This window comes from Odocoileus virginianus, chromosome 27, assembly GCF_023699985.2.
Source record: "Odocoileus virginianus isolate 20LAN1187 ecotype Illinois chromosome 27, Ovbor_1.2, whole genome shotgun sequence".
NCBI lineage: Eukaryota > Metazoa > Chordata > Mammalia > Artiodactyla > Cervidae > Odocoileus > Odocoileus virginianus.
Genome location: NC_069700.1, coordinates 26568469 through 26586025, shown reverse-complemented (window position 1 = coordinate 26586025; position 17557 = coordinate 26568469). Strand labels below are relative to the sequence as shown.

The following is a 17557-nucleotide window of genomic DNA, read 5'->3' as shown; positions in this document are numbered from 1 at the left end:
CGTGAGCTCCGCGTGGTGCCCCACGTGGCCCACCACCCCAGACCAGCAACTCAATGCGCAGTGACTGGCTGGAAACAGGCTGAGCCCCCCGCGCTTCCCCAGCAGTGAGCACACACCCAGCGGGTGAGCACAAGCCTGGTTTATCATAGTCCTTGGGATAGAGGGCCGGTGCCCCAGCCTGAGCCCCGGCCAGTCGTGAGACCACCGCAGCTGCGCAGGGTCAGACACCACAGCTGTCTGCCCCCAGCTCCCAGCACCACGGTGGTGCGGGTCCCAGGCGCTGCAGAGGCCCTGCCGCCCCCCGGGCCGTCTGCCCGGGAGGAGCCGGGCTGCCCTGGTGGGATGGGGCGGGAGTGCAGGACGAGCCCAGGTCTCAGGAGGCCCTGCGCTCCGTCAGTGATACAGCACCAGAGGCCTGCCCGTGTAGGAGACGTTGTCCTTCAGGAGGGGGGACCCCACGGCCATGCGCACCTTGTTCCAGCGGTGGCCCTTGTTGTAGATGGGCTTGACGGAGCGGGGAGACCAGCGGGTCAGGTACCTGTGGAGGGAGGGTGGGAGGCGGCCATGAGGGCTGGCAGCCCAGGGTGCGGCAGAGACCACGGGCGTGGGCCTCTCGGGCCGAAGCTGCACTTGGTCAGCCAAACACTTTCACCAGTTTTCCTTTCTTGAGGAGAAGGGGCTTTTCCTGGGAGCAACTGCCCAGCGTGCTGTAAACAGACGGGCTGGGCTCTGGCAGCTGCAGGCGTGTGTGGCCACGTGCTCCCTTGTCTTTATGAGTTGCCAGTGTGTGTGCGTGTGTATCTGCTGGGGGAGGAGGCAGAGGAAGAGGCTACTCAGACAGCAGATCGGCCCTCTCTGGCCCAGTCGTGGGGAGAGGAGAGGCTGATGTAAGGGCCTGGAGGAATCCCTCCCTCTCCCCCACTTGGCTCACTCCACCACCCCAACCCTCAGGGGACAAGCCTGGGCAGCCATAACTGGCGGAGGACCCCTGACCCCTGACCCTCAAGCAGGCCATGACTGGAGCTCAGGGTGAGGGCCCATGGGTGCAGACGTAGCCCAGGAAGGTTCGTGTAATACGAGCAGGGATGGGGAAAGATGGCTGCCGCCCATAGTCCTTTGGCCTCCTTTGGGGACGGCAGGGCCCTGACAGTTCCGAGAAGAGTGGCTCATGCCGGCTAGGACTGGGGTTTACTCTGTTCAGAACGAAATTTGGACCCTATCCAGAGGCCCACCCTTCATCCTGAAAGCTCAGCCTCGGCAAAGGCCAGGATCCTCCCCTGCTTCCACACTAGGTTAGGGCTCAACCCAGTGCCTCTAGAGACCCTCCCATGAGAAGTTTTAATTTAAAAAATGAATAACCATGGCTGAAAATTTTTAGAGAACAGTGAAAAAGTGACTGCTAATGTATACATTTCAACTGAGCTCCCCTGGACCTCTATCTTCTGAGTTCTGAGAGGAAGTAAAAGCTGGAGGACTACACGCCACGTGCGAGCTGGGCAGGCAAGAGGGCTTCCAATGACCACTGGGTGGCTGTCAGCCCCCCAGCAGGGAGGTCTCTGTGCAGTGAGCTGGCCCCAGAGCCGCCTTTGCTATGGCTGGTGGTGCTGGGACCTGGCAGGGCCCTGTGCGGGTGTCTCCCTGGCTTCAGAGGGGGTGGGTGAAGAGGTGGGATGTGGAAGCAGGCTGCTTGGGACTGAAGATCCCGAGGCACACCAGGGTCTCCAGAATCGCTGCCTTATTGCACCCCTCCGCCCACCCTCGTCCCTCCTACCCTGGAGAGGCCGGCCCTGGGAAGTTGGGCTTCGGCTGGCCCTGGGCCTGATGCCTGTGCCACAAGGAGCAGGCAGCTGCTGTGGAGGGGCTGCGGCCTCCGGCCAGCTCTCTGGGGCCACTCCAGCTCTAAGAACCAAAGCTCCCTGCTAATCGAACTTCTTCCCCTACCTCTCTGGAAGGGGCACTGAAGGAGATGGCACGGCTCCTCAGGGCCCAGCAGAGCCAGGGCCAGTGCACGGGCCTGGGCAGCTCAAGGGCCGCTGGATGAGACTGTCAAGTCCCTAGTTGTAGCCAGGACTCCCTCTCCTCCCCAGGAGGGCCTTTTGCAACCCCACGAACCCCCACACGCTATCAGTCCTACGTCACGTTAATGGACACTGGATATATGGGAGGGAGCCTGTCTTTGCTTCAGAGGGCTGAGGGCAGGATGGATTGTGTCCTCAGGCCTGCTGCTGTCTCTTTAACAAGTTGGAGTGGGGGTGGGCTCAACTCCCAAATGGTCCGCAGCAAATTTGGGGAAGACAAGAGGAGGTTAATATGTCCTGTTCCCCCAGGGCTGCTGGCAGATGGCCCAGCTGGTAGCGTGGGAGGTGCTGGTGGGAGATGGGAAGGGGCCAGGGTGCTGGCAAGGAGTCAGTGAAGACCCAGCTCTGGCCCTGCACCCCAAGCCCAGCAATCTAGAGCTGGTATCTGCCTGGCCTTCCATCCTCCATTCCTGGGTTCTGTTAGGGATCAGCCTAGGAGGCTTTGCTGGGGGCGGGGGATCTTGCTTTGCTCTACCGAAAGAGCCCAGTTCTAGTGGCATTAGGACATGCTGAAGGAGGGAGGGGCGTTGATAGGAGAACAAGAAACACCAACATCTTTTACAGACCTGGATCTACTCTCAATAAGAGAGTACTGTAGTTCTAGGAGTATATAGTGTGGTAATGTCAGAGACAGCTGTTTGAGTGTTAGACAGGAACCTGTTCCTATACCAGGGGGGGCCACCTTGCTCAGGCTGAAAGGCAGATTGATTGATTCTAGGATCTAAAGGCCTTTCTTTCCTCTTCCATAAAACCTCAGGCTCTCATGGGATACTATACGCAACTGAGCAGGTTGTTAACTGCACAACTCTAGGGAGAACATTCACAATCTAGTCTACAAGGATGCTGCCTTCAAGTTTTGCAGTATATGATCTGACAGCTCTATACAGTGGCCCTACCCTGGACAGCCCTCCCATTTCTATTTCTGAAGTCTCATTTTGCCCTTTAATAACCCCAGTGCTATTACTGAAAGTTTGTAGAACTGCTCTGACATTCCCATAGCAACCCAGTATGATGTCATAAACAGAGGATTAACACATTCTAATGCCCAACCAGCAGATCTTCTTACCCTTGTTACCCCTGGGCTAAGTGCCCTGCTGGGGAGGGACAAGGAAAGAAGCTGAGGCTGGCAGGGGGAGAGTAACAGAGGCATGCACAGTGGTGGGACTGATGGGGTGGTGGGGTGGCGTTCAGGCTGGAAGGGACAGAGCGCTCCAGCTTTCCTGAGCTGCATGATGAGCTCCAGGAGCTGGTCTCCCCAGCCCAGGTCTGTGTACCTGTTGAGTCGGGGTCTGGTCTTTGGAACAAATCCTTCAGGAAGCTTGGGCCTGTGATTTGGGAGTAGACCTGAATGGAGGGAAAAGCATTTAAGAGGATGGTCTCTGCACTCCCTCTGCAGCTCTGGGGGACTGAACAGAAAGCCCAAGGTGGGGCGGGGGGGAGGCTGGCACTGGGGTGTGAGTATAATGAAGTCTCTGGATACACACTGCTCTTTCAGGAGGGGCTAGAAGATGTGGAAGGTGTAATGGTGCCCACAGCCCCTGCCCCCTCGGCCCGAGGGCCCTTTACCTGCTCGGTGGGCCATCTTCACACACTCCTCAATCTTGCGGTGCTCTTCCTGGCACAGCCCGGTGATCCTCCGGGGCAGCATGCCCCCATGTGGCCGGATGAACTGACTGAGCAACAGAACATCCTAGTGGAAACCGAAGACAGGAGAGGAGGATCGTGGGGATGGGTGCTGGCTGCCAGGGAGCCAGGGCCAAGTGGCCTGCAGGGCAGGCTGTTGTAGCTGGCACTGTAAGGGGCTGACGCCACCCTGAGAAGCGACCTGAGACCAACTCCCTCCACACACAGCTCTGCACTCAGGCCTGCTGCCTCCACCACAACAAGTTCAATCTCAACTTAGCAAGACTTCCTGGCCCCATTACCAACCCCAAGAGTTCTCAGCTCCTCTATGAGACAGTCTTCCAACAGACTTGGTGAGAGATTGGGAACTTTTCAAGAAGGTTAACAAGCTATCATGCACCCACAGTATCTCTCCTGGTGATGAAAAATGTGTTATCCTCTCTGGGTGGCGTAGCGGGTATGTTATGTATTTACACACAAGAGGGAAGACCTGTACCATTTCCGCCCCCAAAGTCTACACACCATAGCCCAGAAGACTTGCAGAGAGCCCCTCCACCTTCTGCCATGCCCTCTGAACAAAGCGCCAGGCAGCAACAAGCTGAGGAGGATGAGATCAAGTTGTGAAGTTAAATCCCACATCTTCTACGCCCTCTGTGCCCAGATGTGAATGGATTCTTGGGCTTCCTTTGTACCATCAGACTGCTTTGGATGAATCAAGGAAATAATGATAAACAAAGCCAGCATCCAGAGAGACCAAGTCCCCTCCCAACTCTCACAGGATGGCAGGGGTTAAAGAAAAAGTCTCCTACACCACCCCCAGGGGCCTGACATGCCTGTCTTCACAGTCCTGGTCCTCAAATGGATTCGCTGCCCTGGCAGGCGCCACTCTGTATAACTGTAGATTTGCTTTAATCACTGGTCAGCTCCTGGGGGACCCAGGCCCCCAATTCCCACCCCTGTAATCCTCAGAATCTGATGAAAAGAACTTGGACTGGATTATCTGGGGATAATACACTGGGCTCACAGCCCCAATGCTGCCCCCGCTGCAGGCTGCCAAGGAGGCTGACAGCTCTCTGCAGCTCAGAGTGGCGCTGTCCTGAGCAGAAAGGGGTGAAAAGGAAAACAACTTCTCCAGCCTTTACCTTGGAGGGGATTGGATTTCTTCTGCTTGATAAACAGAGCCAAGTCCATTTCCTGGAAATGGCTGGTAGGAACAGTACCCCGAAGTGGTCAGGCAGGTGTGGGTTCCCCTCCCCATCCACAGCTGGGATTCTAGGTATGCCTAGGACCCTGCTAACTTCCATGTCACAAGAAGCTGAGAGCACTGCCTGTGTCCTCCAAGTTCCCAAGTGGCCATCAGCAAAAGGGCGGGGATAGGGTGAAAGAATATCTCCACCCCCTGGGGTGGCATGAGGCCAAGGCTCCCAGCCCAGGAGATTAGTTGGGTTGTTCTGTTCAGATCCCATGGGCATGTGGCCTTTCCTGCTCTCACCACCTGACCGGGATCTCTGCCCTTAGTCATCCCATTCCACAGAGGGGCACAGGGACAAGGTGCAGGTCAAACTGGCCCAAAGCCTGAATCACCTGAAACCTAAAAATAGGATGCTTAATGTCACCAGCAGAACTCTGAAGGACAAATATGTATTTCTCCAGGGCTGTGTCCATCCCCCAGGCCTGCCCCATCTCTGCAACCCCAGATGCAGAATAGCAGCTGGGACTAGCGGCTCTGCCTGGGTTTCATACCCCCGAGTGCATCCCAGCTCTGATACTTACTAAGCTGTGTGATCTGAGGCAAGTGCATTAACTTAGCCATGCCTCAAATTGCCTCATCTGTAAAACAAGGATGAAAACAGTACCTACTTCACCGGGATATTGTGAAAACAAAGTGAATTATGCCCCGCAGGTGCTTCACACACAGAGCAGCACCTACCGTTGTTTGCTCTCATTGTTTCTCCGTGAAACGACGCTCTAGATGAGCTACAGCAAACGGGTCCCTGTAGCTCCAGTGTGGGAAGACAGTGACATGTCCTCAGATCACAGTGAGGACTCTCAAGACATGCCTTCATTACACAAGGAGGAAAACCAAACCCGGACTCTGAGTCCACCCCTCAGGAAAACAGCCCTACGAGACTGGGCTCCAGGGCCCTGGTGGTCTGAGCTGCCCGCAACCAGACCAGGAACTGAGTCAGGGACTCTCCGCCCTGGCGGCACATTAGAATCACCTGGGGAGCTTTAAAAAATAATGATGAAAAAAAATTAAAAAAAAATAAAAAATAATGATGGGCGGGCTCCATTCCAGGCCAGCGGAATCATCTAGGCGTGGGGTCTGAGCATTTTTAAAGCTCCCCCAGGACTCTCATGTACGGCCAGCGTTGAGAGCCACTGGACACAATGCTTCTGTCTTGGTGGCTCCACGAGATGCCTGTTAAGCCCGCGGGGAATGTGAGCTCTGAGATGCGCAGACTTACCTCATAGCTATACCTGTGCTTCAGGTTCCAGCGGCAGATGGGGCACTGGCCAGAGGGGTTGGGGGGATTTGGACTTTCTTTGGGAGTCCCTGTGATTCGGCCTTCAATCTAGGAGGCAGAGAAAGAGAGCTGATGAGGGGGGAGAGTTGTGTGGAGACCCCGATCCTTGAGCAACCCCCAAAAGCTGGTGAGGTTTCCTCTTTAGGGGCCTCAGGGGAGCAGCTAATGGGCCTCCCTGCCTGAACACAGCTGCTGGACGCTGGGCCTCAGGTGGCCACAGAGCTGGGTTTGGTGACCTGTGAGGGTAATAGAAACTGAACTTAATGCTGGTGGCAAGAGGAGAGGTGTGTGGTATCTGCTGAATGCTAGCTTTCCATCCTCAAAAAGACAAAAACTCCAGAACTTTATGCTTCTCTGTCCCTGCTTTGGGAAAAAGTAATCCATGCACATGGTAAAAAGTTTCAAACTGCACAGGGATGTGGAGTCCAAAGGAAGTCTCACCCCTTATCCCGCATATCCTTCTTAGCAGAAACTGCAGTTTCCAGCTCTGACAGAGGTAAGTCTACGCCAGTGGTTCTCAACCAGGCATGATCTGGCCTCCCAGGGGACACCAGACAATGAAACATTTCTGATTGTCACCATGGGGGTGGGGCAGGGTGGGGATGGGTCCCTAGCCCCTAGCGGGGAAGCTGCTAATAAGCATCCTATGACAGACAGGACAGGCCCCCAGAGCAGAGAACCAGCCCGTCTAAAACACCAACAGTGCTGGGCTGAGAAACCTGGTCTAGGCCTACATGAGCAGACCACTGTGTGCACGCCCCTCCTCCCCTCTACAAACACAGAGTGGGGGACACAGTCCCCTGGCTGCCTCCTCTCAGCACTCTGGATGCCACCTTTCACACCCCGCTCAGGCCACGTGTGAAGTGACCTCCGCCATGCCTGCTGTGTCCTGTGACACAGCCTTGGAGAGACTAAGCGCAATAAAGCAGCGACCTGGGCGTCAGCTCCAATTGCAGGAGGGGGAGGTTAGACAGCCTTGCTGATTGAGGCCACGGATTATGAGTGAGGCTGGGCCAGGTCTGAGAGGCTTTAGGGGGAAGCAACTCTCCCAGGGAAGAAGTGGAAAAAGGCAAAGGAGCTGGCTGCGTAGGCGCTGTTACTGCCTTTTTGGCGATGCCACCCCAACGATGCCAGAAAAGGAGCCAAGCGCTCGGGAAAACAGGCAGGGGGTCAAGGTGGGCCTGGGCGGGGAGAGCGAACATTTACACACTCCCCACTACAGGCCTGGCTCTGTGCTGATACTGGTCCACATAGATCATCTCATTTAACTCCACAGCCTAGTGAGGGCAGATTCATGATCTTATTTTACTGATGAAGAAGTCAGACGCTGGACAGCGAGTAATACCCGAAGTCAGCCATGGCACTGCCTCTCGGGCATGGCCGGGCTCCCTCCCCAAGGGCTCTCATGGGACCACATGCCTCTCTGTTCGTTCCACAAACAGCAAATTCATGCCCCACAGGAAAAACACTCTGCACACACAGAACCCCGATGAGTTTCTCTCCACCAGCATGGAGTTTACAGGGTGAATGCTTGTTTCGGTTTTGGAAAAGGGAACTCTTCTTAAAGGGATGGGAGTCCCTAGAAAGAACTGTCTTGAGGTCTTAACCTCAAGTACAAAGGTTGAGGGGGAGCCTTCTGGGGAAGACCCCAAGAGGGAACCCTAAGGGCTTGTCCTGGGGATAAGAAGGCCTTGGGCAGGGCCACGCATGGCTAGCTGCCAGAGGGTTAAATCCCTGGTTGACATGGAAGTCACAGAGGCTTCTGGGAGCTCTGTGGAGTGGTTGAGGATTTCTTGGGAGGCACAGAAGGCCATGTGAAAACAACGTTGTCTTTTAGGGATTATAGGATAATCTAGGCCCCATGACTCCCTGAGGAAGGGAGGTGAGATGGGCCCAGTGAGGGTGGGGGGTGGGGGAGGAGTAGAGGGAGTGAAAAACCGTCTAGCTTTCTCACCAACAGATGAGCCAGGGCGCCAGCTATGAGCCCAGGGCCCAGAAAGTGTCACCTTCTCACTGCCTCACTGAAGGAGTAGCTTAGTCATTCTAGGCAGAAAGGAAAGAGACTGAGATCCAGGCTCCTGGCCTGGGGTCAACTTACTCTCTCTAGCCTTGCCATTACCTTAGTTTCCCCTTTGGAAAACTGACTTATCGCCCGCCAAAAAACACAGCAGAAAATACTTCTGAGCCCGTGTCATACAAAAGGCCACTTTAATCAAGTAACAGATGCCTCAGTCCAGCACAGCGACTGTTCCTGATTAACCACATTCCCGCACACGGGTTGAAAATAGTAGATGCGGGATTTATGGTCATGGAGGGAGCAGAACCTGAAGCCAGTCCAGTTGGGGCTCCCACCCTCTCTCAGAGGAGCAGCCAGGCAGCTCCAAGTGGTACAGAGGTTAGAAGTGGCCAGATCGACAATACTTACTATAGTCGTCTTCCCTTCTTGGATCTCCACCACTACAGAGATAAAGGGGAAAAAATTAGGTCAGCCATTTAATAAGGAACAGGGAGTTTTAAATCACAGCTCAAACCTTACACACGAAGAAAAATGAAGCGCTCTGTCTGCACTCTCCCGTGGCCCCCACCCGGAAGTATGTAGGGTTTACCTCCCAGTGCCCAGGCTCTGTGCCCAGCAGGCTGTGCAGAGCGGTGCTAAGTAGATTCAGTTGTGTCCACCCCTTTACAACCCCATGGACTGTTGCCCACCAGGCTCCTCTGTCCATGGGATTCTCCAGGCAAGAATACTGGAGTGGCTTGCCATTTCTCCTCCAGGGGATCTTCCCAACGCAGGGATTGAACCCAAGTCTCCTGTGGCTCCTACACTGCAGGCAGACTCTTTAATGCTGAGCTACTGGGGAAGCCCGTAACATAAGGGTTCCTGCAAAGCAGGAGACCCCGGTTTGATTCCTGGGTTGGGAAGATCCGCTGGAGAAGGGATAGGCTGCCCACTCCAGTATTCTTGGGCTTCCCTGGTGGCTCAGCTGGTAAACAATCTGCCTGTAGTGCAGGAGACCTGGGTTCAATCCCTGGGTTGGGAATATCCCCTAGAGAAGGGAAAGGCTACCCACTCCAGTATTCTGGCCTGGAGAATTCCATGGACTCTATAGTCCACAGGGTTGCAAAGAGTCAGACACAACTGAGCGACTTGCACTTTCACTTTTCCTGCAGGCTGGGTGGGGGGAAAATCCAGATGCCCATATCATATCACCTCTCTGAGATTAAGGGTCTTCACACTGTTTCTGCCTTTCTAAGCCAAGATTTATCTTGGTCCCATCCAAGGTACTTGGCAAGATCTCGCCCTACTGTGGCTAGCAATCATGGCCTAAGAGCTGAGGGGTTGGGGGTGGACAGAGGCCATAAAAAGACCTTCAAAAGTACCCTCTGTATGTGTTCTTTCATGAAGAGAAATCAGACAAATGTGGTTCCTGACCTTGACCAGTCTGCAATCTAAGATGCAGCACCCCTGCATTACCCACAATGGGTAATAATGAGATCAGTTAACTCTGAGAACATCTTGAGAACCTTGCGTTAAACCCGTACAAAGGCAGCTATCTCTCCTCCCTGCAGGGATGCATTTTGTTATCCACACTGGAGAGGGAAGAGTGACAGGAACGAGGGGCCTGCAGGTATGGGGTTGGGGTCGGGGCACAATTTCAAAGAGAGGACTGCAGAGCCATCTGGAGGACTCCCTCAGCTCTTCGCCTATTTAAGAGTGAGGCAGTCAGAAAAGAACCTGAGGGCAAAACAATTTCATTGCATACATGTCAGGCTGTACTTATGTCCTCTTATTTAACCAGGATTCAGAAAGACCACTTCAACAATATCCTAACGGAGAACCAAGCTCATAACCCACATTTGGCAAATAAAATCAAACAGAAGGTTCTTGGATATTGTCCCATGGTCGCCCAGTTTCTTTAGAAAGAGAGAAGCCGTGGCTTTTAGCATAGGAATTGGCACACCACAGATGCTCCATAAACTCCAGGGAGCAAAATACTGGTTGTGATGCCCTTCTGACTGCTAATTACCATAACAGAAAATGTGAGTGCACACAGCTATAGATAGGCTGCAAATTGTCTCCCCAAAGCTAAAACTGTATTTTAACAGCAGCTTGGCTACCACAATTAGTTCTACTCAGCTCCAGTCAAGGAAAGAAGCAGTAGAGATTAGAAAGAACCTAAGGTTAACTTTGTGAATCTAATGAAAGTTACGGACCTCGCCCTAGAAACACGTCCCTCGGTGTACACACAATTAGACATGGATTACAGGAAGCTCACAGACCCCTGCAGCTGTGTACCTAAATGGTAAGACTGGTTTTCCCTCAGTGGTGGCAGGAGGTGATTTTCTAAAGTTTCTAAAATAAACATGTACTGCTTTTGCAATAAAAAATAAGCAATAAAAACAGAGAAGCTAAGAAAAAAAAGTGAGGCAACTTGAACCCACCCGGAGGCCCAGGGCAGCATCTGTGATCACTGAGCTCTGTGACTGACACCAAACTGGGCCCAGACTGCCTGGAACTGTTACCCACTCGTTTTCTGGGCACGGCCATTCATAAAGACCCATTACTCCAAACAACCAACTGAAAGCCCCTCAACTGCGACTCCACACACACAAGGGAGCGACAACTGGCCAGAAAGGCCCTGAGGCTTTCTCTAGAGAACACTATAGTTACTAATCAACTCAAAGACAAACTAAGCTTCTCTCCCTAAGAGAAAATGCGTCACCCCACGCACGGATCTACTTGTTCCCAAGAGACCAGCCTAAACGGGATGTGGGTGAGACTCAACCTGTTACTCAGTCTGGAGGCCAGCACATCTGCCGGGGGATGGTCACTGTGCTGCGTCAGCTTACAAGAGCACTGGGGCAGGAGGGCCTAGCCCTAGCCCAGCTGGGCACCCAGGAAACTGCAAATTTGCAAAAACCAAGTTGGAAGAGGGACGGAGGGTGACCCAGTCTGAGCAACAGCAGGTGAGGGGGGCAGCACAGGTTTTTAAGAATCCCGATTGCAAACAAAAGGAGAGAACTTCTCCGGAATCACTTAGGTCGGCGTGAGATCAGCGCCCTGAAGTGAAGCGGACCACCATGTGCTTCCCCTCTCCATGGAGGCACTTGGGTCCTAACCATGAGGTAAACAAGTCTAGCAAAACACACATCACTCCCGGCAAAGAACCAAACCCTGAAGTCATCCCACTGGCCCCTGGAAGAGAGATCAAAGTCTGTGGCAAGCTCCACTGTTCATAAGCTCCCCACACAGCAACTCTGAGCCAGTGAATCATCTCACTATAAGTTATCGGGTAAAACAATAGGCAGATGCTTATCTCATAGAGACGATTTGTCAAACGAGGAGGAACGACTTGAGAACTCATACCGAACTGAGACTGATCAGGGGGGTCTCTCAGTGCAGGGGCAGAGGGCCCACTGGAGCCTGAAGAGGCCCTAGTAGATTTCAGGCCTCTCAAAACAGAGATAGGAATCAAAATAGTATTGCTTTTCAGCATGCATACAAAAACATGTCAAAACCAAACAAAACCTGAGATCCATTTTGTCCCTGGCCGCCTCTCCATTCAAGAGAAGTGGGGGGTGGTTAAGAAAAGCTGGACTAACAGGAGACCATTAGTCACTAACTGAAAACTTGTTTAGAAAAAGATGGAATTGCCCTTGTGTTCTGAGATGTGGCTGGATCAAGTAAACTAAAGAAGCAGTTTTCTAAACCAAGATTAAGGGCCAGGATCTTACACATCAAATAATCTGTGCCACAGGAGGCAAGGCATTTGCTGAGCAACTGTGGAGTGTATGACTGGGCTCCACCCACCGTGGAGAGCTCCCCTCTAAAAGGAGACACAGTCTTTGCCCTAGAGGAGAAAAGAGAACTAAACCAAGCATGGGAATTTCACTCTAATAAAGTCCATGCCTCGTAAAGAGGTCCTTTGAGTACTTCAGTAAATACTCGCCTAGGATGGAGTCCAAGATAACTGAATTGTAAGTCTAGAGCAAACAGCGTCGCGGTGAGATTGCAGTGAGGCAAAAAGACCTCAATGGCCACACAAACAGACACAGAGAACTGTGGTGGGATAAAGGCCCAACTGTTTAGTAAAGGAGGAAGTGAGGGGAGATGAATGACAAGGGCTGGAGGGAACTGCTGCAGGAAGTGCCCAAAGGACCGATGTCCTTCTTGGAAAGGCTCCATGGAAATCAAGTCTCAAGCAGAGCATGAAGGGATGGAGTAACTGAATGGCAAGGTGGCTACAGGGCAGCACCAACAATCCTACACAGCATGCTTGGCAAGTGTGGCCATTTACTTTTCTCAAACTCCTTCCTCCCTCAAGCACTGCTCCCTTCTGTTCATCTTTAACTCTGTCACAAAAGTTTTCTGATTCTCTTAACCACCTACCCCTTCCTTTTCCCTTGGACCCGAGGGAACTTCCCTCTGCACTATCCTTCAAAGGAGGAGTCTCACTGCTACACAAAAATCTCTTTCTACTAGAAGGTTACTCTGGACCATGTCTTTTGAATTCTTTAAAGCCCCCAACTTGCTCACTTCTATCTCAAAGCTTTTAGTTACAGGGCTGTCCATCCTGCAAGGCATATCCTTGTCTGAAATGCTAGGTCCTCTAGAAAGCTCCCTTAGCTAACTGGAAAAGAAGAAAAACATTCCCTTCAGCCTTTACTTGTTTCAACACACTCTGCTCTGAGGATCTGCCAGATCATTACTGTTCATTTAGAAAGTCATATGTGTTTATTACTCTTGTTTTAAATGCTTTCCTTCACAAGGGCTTTAAGAGTGACAAGGCAGGAACAAGGTCTAATCTCTGCTAGGTCTGACGGTGTCAATCATGAAATCAACTCCAGCAAGTTAACCAACAAAAGCTTTTAGGGACGGGAGGGAACCACGGGGAAGCCCTACCATGGAGTACCAAGGTGGTGTCACTGGTGAAGAGGGAAACTGCTGGCCTTACTTCTGACTCCAGCACTTACTAGCTGTGCGATGCTGGGCACAGCTACTGAACACCTCTGGACCAGATTTCTTCATTTGTAAAAATGCCAGTAATATCCACCTTTAAAGGTTGCTGAGAAGACTGAAAAGTGTATGTGGAAAACCTGGCAGAGTGCTTGCAGCACTTAGTAAACCACACTTTCCATTTTTTGCTTTCCTTTAAGTCTTGCTTCTTCCATAATCATCTTTTTTGGTTCTGTATGTCCCCCTGGTCAAAGATCAGACCAGGCTTTCCCAACAGCAGCAGGACTGGTATTTCAGGCCAGGTGGTTCTTTGTTGTGGGGGGGCTGTCCTGTACAGAGGAAGATGCTTACAGCTTCCCTGGCTTCTACCACCACACACACACCAGGAGCATGAGCTGTGACGACCAAAAATGTCTCTGGACGTTGCCAAGTGTTCCTGAGAGAACAAACTGCCCTTGACTGAGAATCACTGCTTCATACAGAGAGCTTCTACAGACAGGAGCAGTAGCGCTGAGTGCCCACGAACTCTGACTAAAATTAAACAGTACTATGGTATCAGAAAAGTAGAAATGCTTGAATGTTTTCAGCAAGACGCCAGCTCCCTCTCTGTGACTTTAAATTCTATGTATACAATATTATTCCTCAAATATACCAGCCAGGACCAGTCAAAATTAGCTGTATATGTAATTCTTTAAGCTTTACACATAATGAATAGAATATCAAGAGAAAGTTGCTGGTGCTGTTTTTAATTTAAAGGCTTTGGAGATAGGTGGTTCTCAAGAAAAGTACAAGCTGATGCCTTCAAGTAAGATCACATCAATTCAATTATTTGGCTTTTAGGTCTGACAGTAACACAGAGAAGCTACTAGGTATTCATGGTGAGGAAGACTTCAAATATTCATCTCATCATACAGCCATCTCTCCAACTGAAAAATTCAAATCTCAAATATTCCTTTGTAAAAAAACAAAACTATTCCTTTTGCCTATCCTCTGGGAACATAGCAAAGAACTGTTTTCAACTTTTAATTTCGTAATGGATATGTGCATTGTAGTTGTTAATGTTTGACACTTGGTAGATGCCACCAAAAATGTTACAGGCAAGGAATTCCCTGGTGGCTCAGTGTTTAGGACTCTGTGCTTTCACTGCAAGGAATCCAAGTTTGATCCCTGATTGGGGAACTAAGATCCCACAAGCCAAGTGGCATGGCCAAAAAAAAAAAAAAAAAGTTATGGGCATATGCCCATTTTACAGCATAGGAACACATGAAACAACTTTCCAAGTCCTTGTTACCATCAGCATGATCTCTTTGGTGTCTTTCTTTATCAATGTATTAGTTCATCTAACGCTAAAGAGGCAGTACCTGGATTTTGTTTTTCTTTCTAGCAAATGTTCCATCTTCCCTTCATAGCTAAATTCTTCAAACACCTATTTCCATTTCTTCATTAATTATTTCTTTATTTTCCCAAACTGGGTTCCTTATCTGCCATTCTACTGAAAACTTACAGAAGACTTTTTCTGAGACAAATCCAATGCTCCCCTTGTTAGGCTCTTTTTTTTGGACTTTTATGCTTCCCCTGGCAAAACGATCATTCTTTTTCCCTGGATACATCTCAGGTTTAGTTAAAGGATATGCTACTCCAGATCTTAAACACACACACACACACACACACACACACACACACACAAAACCACTTCTTTGCACATCACTTATCCTTTCCTGCTTCCAGCATTGCACAAAGGAAGGTTATGTACTGAAAAGACCTTTTCACTTTCCACCAGATTCCATCCTTTTATGAGCCTATTAAAGACACACCCCCTTCAGGAAAACTTCCAATTCAGTTTGCTGTTTCCAGTAACCAAATCTCTCTGAACATGTGCTTAGTCGCTAAATCATGTCCCTCTCTTTTAGGATCCCGTGGGCTGTAGCCCACCAGGCTCCTCTGTGCATAGGATTTTTCAGGCAAGAATACTGGAGCGGGTTGTCATTTCCTTCTCCAGGGAATCGTCCCAGACCCGGGGATCAAACCCGTGTCTCCTGCATTGCAGGATTCTTCACCCGCTGAGCCACTGAGGAAGCCCCAAACACCTAAAACCTAAATTGTATTCATTGGAGAGTACTGCATCATCTCATTAGAACCTAACTACTCAGGAACCCCTTGACAGTTTGAAGTATAGCACTTCGCCTTCAGTAAGCTCTCAGTTCAATGTCAGGCTGCCTTTCCAGACTTAATGAAAAGCAAAACCACTGTCCAGGATATGTCTGTTTCAGCTGTTCAGTGGCCTTTCCACCTTAGCTTCCACCTCTTGGACTAAGGGTTCCGGCAGTGAAAGCTGCCATCAGATTATACCATTTCAGATGAGAAACTGGAAAAGGAGGCCCAGGGGAGGGTATCCAGCTGACCTTCCCTGATCGCGCAGTAGTTTTTTAGTGAAGGAGGAGGCGGTTCGAAGAATATGGAATAGAGAATTAACATCCAGTGCCTGCGTGCGTGGGTGCTAAGTCGCTTCAGTTGTGTCCGACTCTTTGTGACCCTATGGACTGGAGCGTACCAGGCTCCTCTGTCCAAAGTATTCTCCAGGCAAGAGTACTGGAGTGAACTGCCATACCTTCCTCCAGGGGATCTTCCCGATCCAGGGATCGAACCCATGTCTCTTATGTCTCTTGAATTGCCAGGCCCTTAACAAAAAACTTCTGAACCCTAGGACAAGTTTCTATTCTGCTCCTAAATAAGCAAGCTTTCTCTCCGATCTTCATCCCCCTCTCCCCCCTCCCCGCCACCACCCATGAGGACACTCACGATGAATGAAAGATCAAGGTAACAGAATCAGGGTCTGGAAGAAAACTGCTAGCATTCCTCGAGCGCAAACATCTCCGACGTTTCAGAATCGCGCGAAGGAAAGGGAGGGAGGGGCGCGTGGGGGCAGAAAGAAGCAGCCTTCGTTTCTTCTCTTCAACCCTAGGAGGTCACCAGGACCCAGCACTCACCTTCCCTGAACGCGCGGGCTGGTGGCCTAGCCCAGTTGGTCACGGTCGGGCCTGTCAGCAGGCCTCTGAGAAACCGTCCGCAGCCGGACAACAGCACATTGAGGGCCGCCATCTTGAAAACTATCGCTGACCTCTTGTGCACTTCCGCTTCCGGAACGGCGCGCGCGCGCAGCCGCAGTAGTGGGCAGGAAGAGTGCGTCTTGTGAGTGTCCAGCTCCGTTACTCTTGTCAGTTACTTCGATTTCCTCACGTCTCCAGCTCTGAGCAAAGCAGAGTTAATGTGTGAAGCCTGTGCTTCATTCTGAGAGGCTGAGGAGGTCTTTATCTCCTGTCTGCTAGTCCTCGAAGTCTCCAGGGTCCCTTTCGTTCCCTGGCGGACTTCAGTAAAATTACACGCACTATCCTTACTTCTTTAAAACTTTTTGTTTACAAGTGAGATGTGGATTTTCAGCTTCTTGAGGCTGCGGCTAAGTCTGTACCAAAGAAGTTGAAATGGTTAGGACAATGATTCTGGAACATCAGGTAACCCTCAGATCTGGGATAGAATTAATACTCGTGCGCCAACCCCACCCCACCGCCGCCCCCACAGTCCCCAGGCTGCGCTGCCCTCACCAAGGGGTCTTTCATTCTGGTAATTTGACGCTGACCTTTTGCCCCAAATCTTGAAAGATGATGCTGTGAAAGTGCTGCACTCAATATGTCAGCAAATTTGGAAAACTCAGCAGTGGCCACAGGACTGGAAAAGGTCAGTGTTCATTCCAATCCCAAAGAAAGGCAGTGCGAAAGAATGCTCAAACTACCGCACAATTGCACTCATCTCACACACTAGTAAAGTAATCCTTAAAATTTTACAAGCCAGGCTTCAGCAATATGTGAACCGTGAACTTCCAGATGTTCAAGCTGGTTTTGGAAAAGGCAGAGGAACCAGAGATCAAATTGCAAATATCCACTGGGTCATTGAAAAAGCAAGAGAGTTCCAGAAAAAAACATCTATTTCTGCTTTATTGACTATGCCAAAGCCTTTGACTGTGTGGATCACAATAAACTATGGAAAATTCTGAAGGAGATAGGCATACCAGACCACCTGACCTGCTTCTTGAGAAATCTGTACACAGGTCAGGAAGCAACAGTTAGAACTGGACATGGAACAACAGACTGGTTCCAAATAGGAAAAGGAGTACGTCAAGGCTATATATTGTCACCAAGCTTATTTAACTTCTATGCAGAGTACATCATGAGAAACGCTGGGCTGGAGGAAGCACAAGCTGGAATCAAGATTGCCGGGAGAAATATCAATAACCTCACATATGCAGATGACACCACTCCTATGGCAGAAAGTGAAGAAGAACTAAAGAGCCCCCTGCTGAAAGTGAAAGAGGAGAGTGA

The 17557-nt window shown here is 50.9% G+C and overlaps 1 protein-coding gene across 2 annotated transcripts; it reads right to left on the bottom strand.

Moving 5' to 3' along the window:
- Positions 1 to 124: 124 nt before the first annotated feature.
- MRPS18A (mitochondrial ribosomal protein S18A) lies at positions 125 to 16316 on the bottom strand. Of its 2 annotated transcripts, XM_020914070.2 has the most exons (6): positions 16172 to 16316; positions 8655 to 8686; positions 6170 to 6277; positions 3645 to 3768; positions 3353 to 3422; positions 125 to 538 (listed from the first exon to the last, which is right to left on the bottom strand). In XM_020914070.2, the coding sequence occupies exons 1-6, from the start codon at positions 16281 to 16283 to the stop codon at positions 394 to 396; spliced, it is 591 nt and encodes a 196-aa protein (XP_020769729.1). In that variant the 5' UTR covers positions 16284 to 16316; the 3' UTR covers positions 125 to 393. The 2 variants fall into 2 exon arrangements, with proteins under 2 accessions (XP_020769729.1, XP_020769730.1); XM_020914071.2 differs by lacking the exon at positions 3353 to 3422 and having other exon boundaries at positions 445 to 538.
- Positions 16317 to 17557: the final 1241 nt, after the last annotated feature.